Source organism: Poecile atricapillus, chromosome Z (assembly GCF_030490865.1).
Source record: "Poecile atricapillus isolate bPoeAtr1 chromosome Z, bPoeAtr1.hap1, whole genome shotgun sequence".
Classification (NCBI taxonomy): Eukaryota; Metazoa; Chordata; class Aves; order Passeriformes; family Paridae; genus Poecile; species Poecile atricapillus.
In genome coordinates this window covers 47,907,339-47,924,410 of record NC_081289.1, presented here as the reverse complement: position 1 = coordinate 47,924,410, position 17,072 = coordinate 47,907,339, and the positions used below count along the sequence as shown (strand labels likewise).

General features: G+C 40.0%; 1 protein-coding gene across 1 annotated transcript in view; it reads left to right on the top strand.

The window, feature by feature from the left end:
* LOC131573483 (contactin-1) overlaps window positions 1-4,884 on the top strand; it is a 77,068-nt gene extending 72,184 nt beyond the window's left edge. Inside the window, exon 22 of the mRNA XM_058827481.1 lies at window positions 2,330-4,884. Coding sequence (XP_058683464.1) covers window positions 2,330-2,409 — 80 coding nt within the window. The 3' untranslated portion in view covers window positions 2,410-4,884. The remainder of the gene's footprint in view (window positions 1-2,329) is intronic.
* The last annotated feature ends 12,188 nt before the right edge of the window (window positions 4,885-17,072 follow it).

Here is a 17,072-nt window from a genome sequence, read left to right as displayed (position 1 = left end):
ATCCCATACAGATTATATTTGATGTTAAATTACATTCTGACTACATGTTTCTATAGATAGTTGAATCCTAAACTTAGAAAAAACAACTACAGGAATTCTATACCAGGCAGTAGTAAAGCCTGTGCATGATTTCACTGTTTTTGCTTGGGACTGTTGGGGAAAAAAAACCAAACAAACCAAAAACAAGCACCAAAACAAACAAAAAATACATCCACCAGCCAAATTGAAGGACGGGTGTTTTGTTTATTTAAAAGAAATGAGGACTCTTGATAGTAAGTGCACACATGGTGTGTTAGAGTGGCAGTTGGGTCATGTGATGCTGATTTGGTTTTGACACCGACTTTGATGGCTTCAATTACAATTACTTGCACACTTGATCCATAAAAGGTTGGTTGAGAGGAGAGATCACACATTTTAACACTGAGGAGAGAAAGAATCTTTAGGCACTACATATATCCAGCTCATACCTGGCCAGACTTCAGAGGGAGCTTAATAATCCTTCACTTTTAATTTACATCCACATGTTTATTTGTACACATTCATTAAGTCTTTATCTGGCATTTCTCTAGCTTTTCAAGGTTCCTAAAACTGACAGATCACAATTGCATTACTGCACAGAATTAAATCTTGTAGTCTGTTCTTAGTCAAACGTTTTCTTAACTTTCATTCATGAGCCATAGGAGCAAACTGGCTGTCATGCAATGGCAAATAGTGTTTCCAGTAAAGTATGGGTCCTTATATGTAGGTCAGTAATCTAACAAGAAAGTAAAAGATGATCTGTTTAATGTGCATTTATCCTGCTAATGTTCTGTTAATGTTCTGTCCAAGGGTAGGACTTGTTTTAGAAAGCTGGTAAAGATATCTCTGCAACAATGCCTAAACCCTGTAAGAGACCCCTATAATGAGGTGAATTGCTAACTATTCTGGAGCCAGTAAGCACATCTCAGGGGATGATTTATTATTCCTTTCTCTTTGTAGAATAGCAACATGCAAACAGATGTTTCCTCATACTTGTACATCATTCAACTTCACTCAACAAACTTTTTGTCTTGTTTTCTTCCATTAGAAGCATTCAAAATATTTATTTGTGTCTTTTCAACTGCATTATCCTGGTCTGACAAAAGCAGAATATCTTTTCTGTGGATATTCTTAAACACAAAACCTGATTTGATTTTTTCCCCCCTATGGCTTCATTCATTAAGAACCTCTACTTTGATATTTAGGAATAAAAACTAAATATTAATGTGCCTCATAAATCACTTAAAAATAAGATTAATATACCACTGTGCTTTCACAGTTTGTCATGCTGTGCTTATTTTTATGCTGCTGAAATCTCTGCTGTTCAGTTTGTGTATTACCTCCTCGGTATGGTTTTTCTTCATTTAACATTTTCTGGAGAGATGTCACCAGTGGGCCTGTTCCAGCAGCACCTCAGGGCTGTCAGCACCAGCTGAAAGTACTTCTGTGCTTAGTGTTCAACAGCAAGCTGAGCAGTAAGCTGGGTCCTGCACTGCCCATCTACCATCCTGATATAGATAGGCCCTCTCTGGGATGAAAGAATAGCCAGTTCCCAGGCTCCTTTGGCCCATCTCCAAGACTGACAGCCAGGCACAGTTTGGCTGGGTTATTTTCTCATATAGGTGCTTCTTAAAAGGGAGCTGGATCATCGCAACACAAACCTCTTGACAATAGCAATTCTTATTTCTGTTTGCCAGAGCGAGTCATGTAAAGTTTGTAAGCCATAGATTAATATTTTATGTCTTAAAATATTTGTTTAAGAAATAGCCTTGTGACTTTAATAGACGTAAATGCCACACTGCTAGAAGTCAGCCATCTGGACTTTGTAATCTGGCAGGTAAACAAACGGACCAGGCTCTTTGACATCTCTCAGATTATTGCTGTTCATATGAGCATTAACATTTCCAAAGGTGTCTCTTTGCTTTGTCACATTTCAAAGGCTCCATTAATTTTGTTTTCGCATGCTTAAATATTTACTTTGACCTTTTGCCTCCTGGTATAATAACCTCCTGGCTTGTCGGACTGGCCAAATCAAAATGCAGTGATGTGTCCTGAATGGCCTTGTTTCTTGTATAAACATGCTGCATAAACATGCAGCTCTTGCAGAACAAAAGAGCGAGTCCTCCGCCGTACTGTAGCAAGTCTCTGTCTGTTTCAGATTATCTGTACAGGTAGGGGCTGTGCTGAGATATGCCAGCTGGTTTCCAGCCTCCATACTCTGTGCACTTCAGGATTATTCCTCCTGCTGCAAGTGGTACTCAAGTAAGACCAAGTAAGAGCAATACTGTGTTGTTTTCTGTTCTATGTACAGGTGCCGCTGTTGGAGTACCAACTCTGCTCCTGGTCCTAGTGGTGCCTGCTCTGGGTGTCCTTGCCTGCTCGGGATTCTGAATGTAGCTGGATTCACTTTGTCCTCCACCTAACACAAAGGACTCCCTATGAAGATGAGGACCACAATTCTTTTTGATTCCTGTGGCACCATCCTAAGCCAAATAAATTACACTTTAAAAAGAATTACCCTACCGATTTCCTATGAACTTTAATAGGACTGAGGCATCCAGGAACTCCTTCATGAAGTAAATCAACTTTTGAATGGCTAAGAAATATTTTTAACTTGTTCCAATATGCCTTATAAAACACTTATGCTGATCTGTGACAGTTGCATGATTCGGTCCAATGGGGCAAGTTACAGTGTTAAAACCCAATAACATAGGCTGTACAGTGAAAGTAAAATCACCATACGTAGGTGCTTTAACTTGAATAACAAATTGTGAAATATAATAGAGATTGAAATGTTGATTGTATGTGATAAATGTAAGAGTACTACGTCTGTCTGTACTATCCTATATGTTTCGTGTACTGCATATTTTTGAATAGCCCCGTCATCATTTAATGAGATTACTGGTTTTTAGAGAGACAGTCAAAGCAAAAACATTTCATTACTTAGAGCTATATTTCTTGAGGTTATTGGATAGAATTTGAAGGAATTTAAATAAAAGTCAGTGATAAGGATTTTTTTTTTTTTTAAATATATTCAGAACACCTGAGACATGGATAGCATGCTCAGCTTAAAGGAATTTACCTGTGCTTCACTGACCCGAGATTTATTATATTCTTTTCTTAAAAGAATTCTTTTATGGTAATTGTTGCTGGTTTTGGGAGTCAAATGTCAGCTTTCAGGGAAGCAGCGTAATGTACTGGTTTTGATTTAGTCTTATTCCTATTGTTATTATTAAGGTAGCAATATAACAGGAGTTTGGAGATGAAGTCCATGCTAAGATCAGCCAGGTGGACCATGAAATGGTAGGAAACGTATGTTATTTTTTAAAATGAAAAGATTTAAAATATAAAGAAAGAAAAAGATATACAATAAATGGCAAAAGCAGAGTAGCACAGTAAAAAAAATTATTATATTTACATTTTTATGCTGCAGACACCAGGTGTTACCTTCCTGTATTGAAGGCGTACATTTGGGAGAACTATATGCTTTTTCAAGAACTTGATATTATTCTAATGTTCATAGTGTTGTAAATAAGAGTTTTAAAGTTCTGAGACCATTTCTCTTATTTGATAGAGTACTGGATGATCCAACTGTGTGTTAGTACGTGAAAGTCAGATCCCAACTGTTAGTCAAAGCTACATGTTTACTATGGCCTTTTCGAAATGGGAACTCTATTAGAGATAGAGAATGTTTTTGTTCTGACTGTGTCTAGAGTGTTTCAGTGCTGGGTTTCTTTGTTGGTTTGTTTGGGTTTTTTTAAGAAATGCACATTCCTTTCATTTTCCATGGTATGCTGGGAATTAGTTTGAGTGTGAATGATGAAGAAACACAGTGATGTTGAATCAGCTGGCTCAAGTAATAGTGCAATGTCTGATGCTTCAAGAATTATAAGCTTTGAATCATATTTTATTAGCACAACCTTGCTAGCTACTTAGAAATAGATTTTATCTTTTTAGAACTGATACTGTAGAGGTCCATAATAATATTTACATGAAGCAAGGATAGGTCTACTAATAATTTACACCCCTTTCTTTTATTTGTATAATTTTGTACTATATATTTACATGTAAAAGTGTAGAGTCTTCATTAATAAATATCAATAATATGGTTTTAGTTTAATTTTAACTATTTGTTACAAGATGAAATTTTTTTAAATAGGCAAAAGTGATAACTCCCCTATAGAGGAATGTCAGTGTCAAAACTACTGAGTTTCATAAATTGTATAAATTATTTGAAAGAGAAATGAGCTGTCTTCATACATAAGAAACTTATATGCTGTAAGCCTTCTGTACAAAAAAATGTGTTTAATTGTGTTTCATTTGGTTTTGTTCTTTTGCAGTATGACTCATTTTTATATAATATACAACCACAAGTACATCTTTTGCCAAATGCATGACTGCCTTTTACTTTTCTAGTACATGGTGTAAAAAACAAAACTGTTTCATTTTTGCATGGAAATGACCTGGGAAGGTAAGCCACTTCTCTTTTTTTAAATCAGCAACATGGATGAGGTAGGTGTCACATACTGATCAGATAGATGGAGACTTTTCTTCTTTCACATAATTGTGTAAATTTGACTGGGACCTTCAGCTTCAAATTGTTGTCAAGAAAAACTAACTAATGTATCATCTGCTTTAAAATGCAAGGTTCTTAATTAAAGTTTATATAGATAGACATATTTGTTGTTTCTTTATATTTCAGGAGAATTGATATTGCTATTATTTGATACTGATGAATATTGAACTGGTTTTTTAGTTACTTTTTATCTTTTCTTTTCAAATGAGTAGAACAGGACTGTGCTTTGTCCTTTTTATGAATGAAAAGTAAATGACAATTAAATAAATGTATTAATGTTACTCAAAGTATTATAACTGTCTTTTGAATTGGAGTTTTCTAATTTCATAACAGTGATGTGGTCATCTCTGATAGTAAAGGCGTGGATAGAATGAAGTCCTGTGTATCCCTGCCCTGCCTTCTTGTGTCTATTGCTGGAGTTCAAGAGCATTTCTGGATTATTTACTTTGATTATAGGTGATACCGATAGAAAGATTTTCTTAAAATCAGTAGCAGAGAGCATTCTGAGAGCTTTTTTGCACTTTTGGAAGCAAGAGATAACTAAGGAGAGTATTTTCTCAGGCAATATTTTCTATTCCAGTAGATATATTTTGTGATTTAACCCCAGCCAACAACTAAGCTCCACACATCTGTTCACTCACTGCCTGATCATGAGTGGAGAGAAAAACAGAAGAGTAAAAGTGAGAAAGCTCATGGATTGAGATAAGGACAGTTTAATAGGAAAAGCAAAAGCATTGCACAGGTGCAAGGCAAAACAAAGGATTTTTCATCACTTCCCATGGGCAGGCAGGTGTTCAGCCATCTTTTCCTGCAAGGGAAGCAGGGATACATCACGGGTAGGATGATGGGGAAGACAAAAGACATCACTCCAGCTGTTACCTACTTCCTTCATCTTCCCCCAGCTCTATGTGCTGAGGATAGTGTCGTATGATCTGGGATATCCCTTTGGTCAGTTTGGGGTCAGCTGTCCCATCTGTCCCTTCCCACCTCCTTCTGCACCCTTCTACATTTCTTCCAGAGATGATCCATTTGTCCTTTTAACTTTTCTATGACTAATTCCTTTTGCTTTGCTCTTTAAAAATTCATTTTATTTCCAAAAATCAGAAGAAAGGAGACAATGCACAAAAGTCCTCATGAATGGAAAATTAAAAATGGTGTTCACATCTCAAGGAGAAGGCTTTTTTTTTCTTTCATCTTTTACCTTAACGCTGATTAACCAAGTCTAAGGATCATGAAAAGACACATGAAAAGTACCTTCTTCACCTTAGTGGGTCTTGACTCTGGTTTATTTGGTTGAATAAATGAATGACACTGGAGATTATGCCAGTTTTTTATTCTCAAAAACACTTAAAAAGCTCGTGATTTAGGTGGTAACTTCAACAGGCCCAGTGAGTGCTGATCGTTTGATTCTTCTGGTCTATATTTGACAAATCTAACTGTGTCTTTACACACCTGATGCTTTTGGTCTTTTACTGTGTTGTCACAGCCACCAACTGCTTCACAAAAAGGTATGACATAATTTCTTTCTCAAAGCAGGCAGCAGACATGACAATATGTAATGCAATCTGCTGGCAAAAAGGCAAATCCAAACAGAGAATATAAAGCTACTGACTGGGCATCATCCCCTCCTCATGGCTGTCATGGTGCAGCTATTTACCTGTGTCACCTTTGTCCTTCAGTTAGTTGACACCTGCAGAAATCAGCACATAGAGAAGTGTTCCCATTGCATTGAGACAGTCCAGCTCAGGCAAGCTTAGAAGGTATTTGGTGGCATGCAGCTCCAAGTGGGCACATGCCACCGTGGTGAATGGCACCAGGGGTCATTACCTGACTGCAGCCTGGTCTTAAATCCTTCAGGAAATACCCAGATGGTGTGGCCCCAGGGCAGTGGAGAGCACACAGGCAAGGAGAGCTGCTGTCCTTAGAGCACAAAGCCTCTGGCCAGGCATGTGCCCTGCCTCAGAAACTGTACATCCAGCACAAGCCACTGAATTCTCTAAATTGGAGGAGAGAAGCCAATATCTTGCAGCATAAAGGTCCTTATGATGTGAACTGGCAAGATTCAACATCCAGTGAGCCCTGACGTGAAAAACCTTTAGGAGTGCACAGCAACTTGGACCCACATGCCAATATCTATTCTAGCTGCACATTGATGTTCATTTCTGATTCTCACAGGAGGAAACACATTAAAAAATATCAAATTCCAGAGGCTCTAAATTCAGGGAATTCATCCCATCCAGGCAGATCTCTATGAATGGCTGCCCTGCAGTTGGTAGCACTCATGGGACATGAGTGGTAGATGAATTGGACTGGTGGAACCAAATGGCGTTTCCAAGCTGCTCAAATCTTGTAGTACCCACAACATTCATTAGGCACTGTTCATGGCCAGTGCTTCTACCAGGACTGATTTTCAGATGGTACAGCCCTGAGCCATGCCAGAGGCCTTGGCAACCACTTGGCAGTGAAGGAGTCTATGTCCTAGGGCTGGCACTACCAGCTTCATGTTGGATTTCTTAGTTTTCAGTTTAAAATCTTCAGGGTTACTGTAGGTTCCACAAAAACTCAGTCCATACTACTATTTTATCTGCAATCCAAAAGGGAGTGGAGACATATGCAGGGCTTTAGGGAAAGACCCTGGGCTTTTGCTGAGTCACCTTTCATGCTTCAACATAAAACTGCTATTATCTGTCTTGTGAGTCTCTGACAAGCCAATAATATTCATTAAATCTATGTTGTTTTCTCAGCCCAGAAGGTTTTTAGCTATAGGTACTGAGAAATAAGCATCTGTCAGATCTCTGTGACAGGACTGAAGCAGTTAATTATGGATCCTTATTTAACTGTACTCTGACAGAATAATGCATATCAGACTCCCTATGGATCTACCTGCAGCTCAAAGAGCTGCTGAAAATCAGTCACTTCTCCACATGCTCCTCTGAGCCTGCTCTGGCAGAGCACCAAAGTACCACTGCAGGGCTCTGGCACATGTGCCAAAGCCAAGATGATGTCTCCTCTGGCATCAAATCACAAGAGCCTTCATCCAGCTTCAGTACCTGATTTATCCCTACTAAAAATCTTATGATGGAATGATACAAAAAGGTCTTCAGGGGGCCTTGTGTATTTATATATGTGAGCCTTGTGCAAGTAGGTTAAAGCATGCACTGGGATTGTAACATAATCTGAAAAAAATTAATACCTCAAGCAAAACAAGCTCAAAACAACAGAGAAAAGCTCTGCAGTTTTTTGTGTCAGCTTTGATACAGACAGGTTAAACTCTTTGCTCCAAGAGTCAAAAAAGTGCGCACAGAATAACTGCTGAGTTTTGCACAGCAAAGGTTTCTATCACCAACCTACAGACTTCTGTGATGCTGCAGAGGTGATGACTTAGACAGCAGTGCAGGAGAAGAGGGTAAAACAACTCTATGTAAGTAAGGGAGGAATCAATCATTCAAACACTCAAGACTGAGTGCCAAATGCGCTAATAAAAATGACCTAGAAAATGGCATTAATTTTCACTGTTAGTAACTGTGTGTTGGCATACAACAAGAGAACCAGCCCCTTTGGGGTTTATTGATTCCAGGAGGTAGGAAAACAGGATTTTTCTTATATAGAAACAGCATAATCACAGGCTTGGTCTTTTTCTAGTCAGTGCTGAGCAAGCTTGAAGCCTTCACTCTGTCAGGAACACAGGGAGCATGAACTTTTAGAACCCAGTTTATTTCCCTACTTGGCATCTTTCAGGATGTCCTTGCTACAATTTGATAACCTGGTGGCTTCTGGCCAGTGCTGCTCTCCCAGCATTCAGCCTTTCAGCAAACTTAAACAAAAATGGATATTTCCATGCTCAAAATACTTAGCCCTCCCTCCCCATTCTCTCTCCCCCCTTTTCCTCCTTTGCCTTCCCCTTTTCCCTTCCTCTCTTCCTTCTCTCAAAAGAAAAACTGAATAGGAACTTGAACACTGGTAATAAAAAGCCATCAGTAGGGAATATTACCACTAGTTAAGCTCTGAGACAAGGAAGAATCCCTTAATGACTATCCAGGTGTCCAAGAGATTTTGCAAGCACTCAATTTCACAGATAGTTCTGGTACAGCAAAGGTAGGTAAAACCAGCAGAGGTAGGTAAAACTTGCTAAGCTCTGAATCAGATTTGGAGGATCAAGGATATATTCCAGTGATTTATTGACATCAGTGTCATGGACATCTTAAAGAACTTGAAGCTGTGTGCTCTGGAAATTAAACAAAAACATGTGTTAGGCATTACCCAATGACCAACATGCAATTTCTAATCTAGTTTCACAATGAACGTGATATTTGGATGCCAGCACCTATTCTAACATACAGCACAGCAGAATGGGGGATATACCTGAGTTTGGCTTTGTGTTGAATGACAAGGTGTTTTGATCAAGAAAGGATTTACATGCCATGGACAGCTTGCTCCAGCCTATCTCAGGTACCTCCATGACCAGTGCTGTGTCTGGGGAGCCAGACAGGCTGCAGTGAATCATTTAACCCTGAGACAGGCTGATCACCCTCACGTCTGCTTGTGGAGAGCTCACCTCAGCTGTGCTCAGTGCTGAACTGAGGTGGGAACACCTGCGTGGCTGGCTACCTCCTAGGGCTATAAAGGATGCTGAGGGAGATCATGTGCCCTAAGGAAGCCAACCAACAACCAACCTATATGTTTTGGGTTGGTTTTTTTTTTTTGCTTCAGGATCTTGAAATGCTGGAAAACTTAGATTATCAGAGAAATACTTGAACCTTATTATACCAAAAGTAAAATCCTGTGGGACAGCTGTTCAAGAGAAATTGAGTTTTTACCATCCTAGCACAGATGAAACTCAGGGCAACTGACGTTAAAGAGTTGCTACTGTGAAATACACCACTGGTGAAATAACAAACCGAGAAGTAAAAGGATTATTTCTAATGATTGCATTAAAAAAGCAAAGTCTTGTTGACACTTAGCTTCTCAAAAATTAATGAACTAGAACCTACTGTGAGAATTATTGCATATAAACTGCGATAATATTGATATTATGCCAAAAGCTGTAATGTCTACTAAGAATTAGTATACAAAATCAAACTCCAGGGAAGTTCAGCTCCATTTCTGACCTTTAAAAATGCAAGAAAACACAGGATGAAAAGAACCTCACGAGAAAGAACATTTGTAAAAATACAATGGGAGATCTCACATCTAGTAGATCCTTTTCTAAAATTATTTTAATCTTTTCTTTTTTCATGTTTATTTGTAGGAAGTGGCAGTTTCTTTTCTGATTTCCATATTCCTGATTTACTAAATATTAGTTTTTCACTGGCCTAGTGTTCTCTGATGACTTGTTGGGGTGAATATGAAAAAATAAATTACATCTTGCAGCTCTTCATCCCATGAGAGATACTGACAGGACCTTAAAGTTAATTGTATATCCAAATCACTGAAGGAACAGTGTAAAGGGATTAAATAGTAGCTATACCAAATATATAATCACCTTGCTTCTCCCTGGTATAACTGCAAGCAAAATCTAGATAAAGCAAATGTACGCTTCATTAAGGACATGTGAAAAAGCATTATATGTTTTTATGACAATACCCATTTAAAATACCTTTGATTGTTTTTTACTTCATTTGTCTCATGACAGGAAGCCTCCATTATTTTCCTTCACAAAATATGTGGTCAACCAGAAGTGAAAAGTAACTCGCTTTAAAGAAAAAGGAAAATAAATATGTAGAAAGAAGATGTTAAAAAATTCCTTCAGTTATAGATTGCAATGTTTCTGTCCATTAAGCATCAAAAAGTAATTTTCTATAATGGATGTATTAAAATTAACTCTCATTACAAGCTGATGACTGCCAGATGTTAATAAACTATTTTTAAATGCATATCATTAGGTATAATAATGTCAGAGTTCACAAAGTGTTTTGTGCTTATATGCTATATTTTGGCTATATACTCTTTAAACAATAAAACAGGATCATAGAATGACTTGGGTTGGAAGTGACCTTAAAGATCATCTACTTCCAACCCCTCTTCACAGCAGAGACTTTCCACTAGAACAGGTGGCTCAGGGCCATAAGAAAACAGTTGATTTTTACTAGTTAAATAAGAGGAAAAACCTTCACTTTGGCCCAGGGCAGTGTCAGCACTGTCATGGGAGCCTTTCCACCACATTTTGTGACCAGTGTTCCACCTACAGGTAGACTAATTTCTTGGCTAAGCCTCCTTATTTGACTATTTATTTGATCAGTGCCTGTATGCTGGATCAACTGTCAAAAAAAATAAACTTTTATGATTAGGCTGAAGGGGAAAAGAGTTAACTCACACATTTTCTACTCTAGTCATCACATTATCCATTAAAATAAACCTTCCCAGAAGGACAACACAAGACCTGATCCTGCCTGAAGGCATGTATGGCAGTAATGACAGCAGACTGTTTCTGGAGGATGCATACAGCAGAAGTATAAAACAATTGCTTTCCTCTCTAAAATATTTATTTTCTAAATGTTGTGCTATTATTATGAATCTCCTGTCCTTTTTTTTTTTGTTTTGTTTGTTATTATAATGTCCCAATCTGTTCACCCCAAGCACCTTCTGGGTAACTTTAAAAGTCACAAAGGAGTTCCTAAATTTTCATTTTTGCCATGCTGCACTCCTTGACAACATGGAGGCACAGGAGAAACCTTGAACCTAACTTCTCTCCTGTAACATGTATCAGGGGAGGGCATTTGTCAAACCCTGGTCTATTTAACAATGAACTCAGTAAAGTTGTCTTTCATTCCAGCTTAATTGGGTCTACCCAAGAGCCAGGGGAGTTGTGATCCCAGCTGACATCTCACAGAGCCTCACCTGCAAGGCTGGGGAAGCCTTTGCCCTCCTGGCCACAGCTGAGATTTGTTGTGTAGTTCTTCTGTACCTCCCTGGGTACACTTCAGAAGGAAGGGAGAAGCTACAACTGCACAACAGGGAACAAACCGTGACTGAAGCATCAAGTTGCTATTGTTACTGAGTGAGGATGGGGTTAGTTTGACATTTGTCCACAAAATGACAGGCAAAGCTTTCCTGGGAAAGGTCTTCATCCCCTGTGCTGGGAACTCATCCTTGTGGGCAGCAGCAGCAGCAAACAGGCTTGCTCCATTGGGCTGTGCCAGTAAGAGGGACAAAAAGAGAGCTCTGTGTTTTCAGCAGGAGGAGAAATAACCACTAGAGCCTGCTTTTTCCTCCACTGAAGCTTCTACCCCCACAATACATGCACATCCTGCACATCCACAGGTACACTGACCTCAGGGAATGGCTTTCACCAGCTTGAAATCTCCTTACCTTGGTAGCTCAGTGCCTTTCAGTTCTCAGAGATCTTCGATTTTCTCATGTGTCGTTAATGAAATTTAGCAGCTACACATTCTTATGGAAACTATAAAAGCACATATGGAAAATCTAATTTTCTATATAATTTTGATTTGTTTTCAGTATCTTAAAAAAGCTGACAAAGTGAGCTTTTAGCTGGAATAATTTCTTAAACCAGTCAATTAATTTCAGTGCTGTATTTACTGTTTACTCCTTTCCTCCATGTAAAATTTCTCCCATTCTTTCTTTGGATCAAGTACAACTGGCTGAGCTTAGAAGGTATGCTAAAGACCTGAACAACATGACTGGCTTGTTTAAATCCAGTCCTCAAAGCCTAAAACTCTTGAGTTGAAAAACATCATTCTTTTTTCCAAAGGAATATGGAAAAGTACAGCAAAATATGTAAGTAGTTCCCTATGGCTGTCCCCTTTGCACAGCACCCTGGGGTTTACTCGGAGCTGCTCAGATTTCCAGGTCCTGGAAAGGTGGGCAGGAGCCTCTGAGCAACAGCTCTGGCCAGTGAATGCCAAGATGCCTCACACACCACCCTCAGACATTTCCTCCTGGAAATGGCAGGAAAGCATGATTTTTCCTCTCACTGAGTTGGTCAATGTTCCCCTCAGTCTGTCACAAGCGCAAATATGTCTGATGGATTTTTCTATTTTTAATTGCTCCGAGTTTCAGATCAGACCTCCAACTTCCCTGGGGACCCAGCAGGAGTCATTTCACAACAACATTGCTGTTGTTGTGAGGACTTGCAGCAGTGATGAGCACCAGCTTTCCCCCTTGGAAGTCAGCAGCACAAGGAGAAAGGGAAGGGGAGGGCAAGGGATGCTGACAGCAAAGAGGAGACAGTGAGTTAAGAGACACAGCCTTCTGGCACTGCTGGGCTGCTGTGGGCAGGCTGACACTGCCCAGACACAGCTGCTCTTCTCCTGTGAGGCACAGAGGGTGCACTGCCCTGGCCCAGGCTAGTGCCTCTGTCCTCTGTCCTTCCTTTAACGTCCCCTGTATGGAGATCACCTGCTACCTAATGGAATGTGCAGGGGTCCAGATATGGGATGGATGGGAAAAAGCCTTCCCAGATGAGAAAAGACTTCTAGCAGCCAAAATCCTTGGAAAAGGAGTGCTTTCCCCAGCCAAAATTGCTTGCTTCTCTCCAGCTAGGCAGACATATTCTCTGTGCCTCCACGCAGGGTCCCATGAGCTGAAAGCCAGTTTTCCAGCCATGACACAGTGGGGACCCATGAGTTTGAAATTGAATGAGGCCTCAAAGTGGCTCATTAACTTGTAGGATGATGTCAGCAAAGCCTGTTTGCCTACTGAGAGAAATCAGACACCTACCAACTAAAGGAACAGCTAAGCAATGCTTTTTTGAAGATAGCAGTGGCGCCTAACTGGTGGAATCAGGCACCTTCATACCTTTGAGGTACTTGGCCAAGGAGATTAAGTGACTTGCCCACGGTCACACAGGAAATCTATGGCAGGGCCAAGAACTGATCCAACTTTCAAATTACTTAACCACAAGATTATCATTCTTCCATGTATTAAATTATTAATTCTGATGCTTGTCAGGAGGCCTGAGGCATAGGACGGGTGCTTATTAATTGGAGCCAGACACATAAACATGCACATTGATTTATGTATTCATATATTTAAAACTGGATGAAAGAACTATCTGGTATCTCATTTTGGATCTTTCTTTAGTTGCTCACCTCCTGGTTTACATAGAGTTGAGGATGCACTGGAAAACAACCAGTTTCCTCCCATATACGGAGCACTTGCTTATGGGCCTATACATGCCATAGGACTCATTAGAAGTCAGGAAGTTTGGCTTTACCATGGATCATCCCAGTCCGTCTTTCAGATTTAGACGTTGCTGTCACACATTCCTGGCCAGGGCTTGTTTCTCCATTAAGTCAATGTGGCAACAGTCTATTTTCTCTAGTCTGGGTTTAGTTCAAGTGCTTGTAATACCTGCAGTTCTTTCACTATGTTTTATTCCCTTAAGAAACTAAAATAGAAAATATCCAATGAAGATGGAGAACAGTGACACTGACAAGGCTTATGCACTGAACTGGGATGCCTACATAGAGAAATAAATCTCTCTCTCCTCCTTCAGAGTCAGGGGATGAAGGTAACACCTCTGGGGGTGACTCAGAGAGGAGCCTTGGATATGGGCTCTGACTTGCCCGCTGGGGGAGACACTCTGTCTGCACTGACTATCAAGGGAGGCAAGGGAGGCAAGGCTGGAAAATACAGGCATTTAGGCATTCAAATATATATATGTTTTTAATACATTCCTCACACCCTGCACACCTCCTACTTATGCTTGAGGTACAGTGCTGAGGACTGTGGAAATACTGGATTTCCATTAGATGTTGTACTCTGAGCTGATACACAGATAGAGGGGGATAAGCCAACAAGATTAAATTTCCCTGTAATTATGTTCTTGTGAACAGCTCTGGTCTCAAGAAAAAGAGGACAGTCAAGGCCTTTGTAGCATCTATCCAGAGCCTCTCCCACTGACTCCCAGCAAGAGAACAGAACACCAGCCGCATGCGGGGCAGGGAAGGGTGGTGGCAGTGGGAGCATTCCTGAGGCAGAAAGTTTAAAGAAAAGCAAAGCTCAGGAGTGTGAGACCAGAGCTAAACTTATAGCTTAGACTACTGCTGCCAGCAGCAGTTCACTATGTCACAGTCCTCTCCACAGCACACCCTAACAAGCAACCAGGTATGTGGTCTCTAGGTAACGTCAGTCACTGATCTTAAAATATCCAGAGGCAACATATTTTGGGGTTAAGTTGTATTTTCATCAGATTATAGTAATCAGATAGGTAGGTTTGGTAAACCAGGTTAATGGCTTTTAACTTATGTAACTTGGTAACAAGCTATATATCTTGGTATTTGTCGTTAGTGTTTTACAATGATATGTGAGCATTTCATGTGGAATGGATTGAAACCTGCAACAGTTCAGTAATGCAAGGAATTAGAATTATTATTCCTCATAGATAAGGCCCTGGAAGACTTAAATAAAAGCATGAGAATTATTTCTAAAAGGTGGAGATTATACATTGTTTTCCCTTACATAGAAGGATAAGAAAAAGTACCTCATATACACACAGCATAGACTGTCTCTTCCTTGTGCAGCTGGCCAACAAAACGCAACAGGCTTGTGTTTCAGCATCTGGGCTATTTGAATAACACTGTGTACTTTAGCATGGCAAACACAAACATGATATGCAGAAGGAATGAGCAATCAGTAGATACACTGACAAGTAGCATCAAACAGTGACTGAGGAAAATGCGTTTAATCAGCTTTCACATTCAAAGATGGAGTAATCTTGCCTTTTTTGTGTCTGTCTCTCTTATTGGAGTTTGTATTAAATACAGCCACAATCAGACAATAATTCTCTTGGTCTCAGTAGAATTTATTGGGTACTTGGTCCTTCTGAAATTCAAGCTACTTACCCAGCATCCTAACTTTTGATTTCTCTTCCAGACACATCTTCACCTGACTGTTCTGTGGTATTGGTGGGTATTTTCAGATATCAGGTTTGCATCTACATGCCAAATCTTGATTTTGGGTATCTGTTCAGATACTTTTGGGAGCTAGGTAACTACTCTACAACCATCACTTTTGCAGAAGTTTCTAAGGAAGATCTTTGGAAAAGTGAGAAGGGAAAGTGCTTGGATTTGGGAACTATTTCAAAGGTGAGAAGCACAGCTGTCAGAGAAAAACCTGGAGATTAGTTTTGGGAAAAAAAATGTTCATAAGATCCAGGATGGAGAGAAGGACTAGTCTGTGGCACTGGTCTAGGATTTAGCAGTATAACTGAGACAAGAGGAAGTTAAAGTAGTGGAAAAGCAGAAAATGGCTGTCAGAAAAGGACATGGAGAATTTTTGGAGAATTTTTAACATTTTTCAGAGCCTTGAAGGTCCAAATATACCTTCCCTCTGATTGATAATGAAATAATTGTATCCTGGGAGATCCTAGACTTTAACCAATTCATCCAATTCATCAACCAGTGTGGCCTGTAAAGAGTCCGTGGCTCAGCCAAGCTATTTTACCCAGGCCCACAGAAACCGATGCAGACAAACCCAGCATCCCCAGTACCCTCAGGCTGCTCAGACATCAACCAGGTTTGGGCTGAGAGCTCTCCTCACAGCTGCCTCTAAGCGTGAGCACAGTGCCATGCTAACACAGGCCTGTGGCACTTGCCTGTGCTTTCATGTCAGGTCAATGTGGGCAGCAGAGGTCACACTTGCCTGCCCACTGGGTTTTTATGCCTTTTTTGTCCTGATGTTGCTATGGCTCCTCTCAGAAAAGTCATTCCCAATGCTCAATGACTACAGACTTATTTCTAAATATTGTCCCCGTTTCCTGATCTACTTGTAAAATCCTTTGGGTTTTCTCTGTGTATGTGCAGTTTTTTCTTTCCTTCATTTATTTCTTGTGCTTTCCCTATAATCACCAGTTCTCTGTGTTTATCCTTATTTGGCTGCTGCCCAAAATGCTGCCGTCAAAACACATCTGTAGAATAAGTGGTGAGTTTTTTGAAGGAATGTAAACAGCCAATAAATTGTTATGGGTTTTGCCCACAGAATCCATGCATCTTTGATTGTTGGTACTTGTTTTATTTTATTTAATTTGTTTTTGGAAATGTCTTGGGTTAGTTTGTGCCAGATAACTTCTGTGAGCCCCACAGAATGAGTATGACAATGTAAGAGGCATTTGAGTTACTTCAGGCAAAACTTCAGGGCTGCGGAGAAAGTCCTAAAAGCAGCAAGCAGGTCAAGGCAGGCTGATCTCTGCTTTTGGCTTCATTATATGTGCCTACAAAAGTGTCACAGCAGATTTAGGCATGCAGATCAACTAAGAAATCTAGTGGTTTCTTCTACATGGATTTCCATAAACTTGGGGCCATCTATGCTCACTAGTAAATTAGTATTACTGACAGAGGGAACAGGTTGCCTACCCAAAGACTGACAAAGGAAGGAAATGCTTGACCCCTGCCAGTGGTGGCTACTACAAAAGGATGATTGCAGAAGGCAGGGAGGGAAGCAAAGGACTCTGTAGGGATTTTGGCCACAATCTTCTCCACAATGCAGAGGAGTCATTTGTTCATCTGCAGCTGTCACAGGT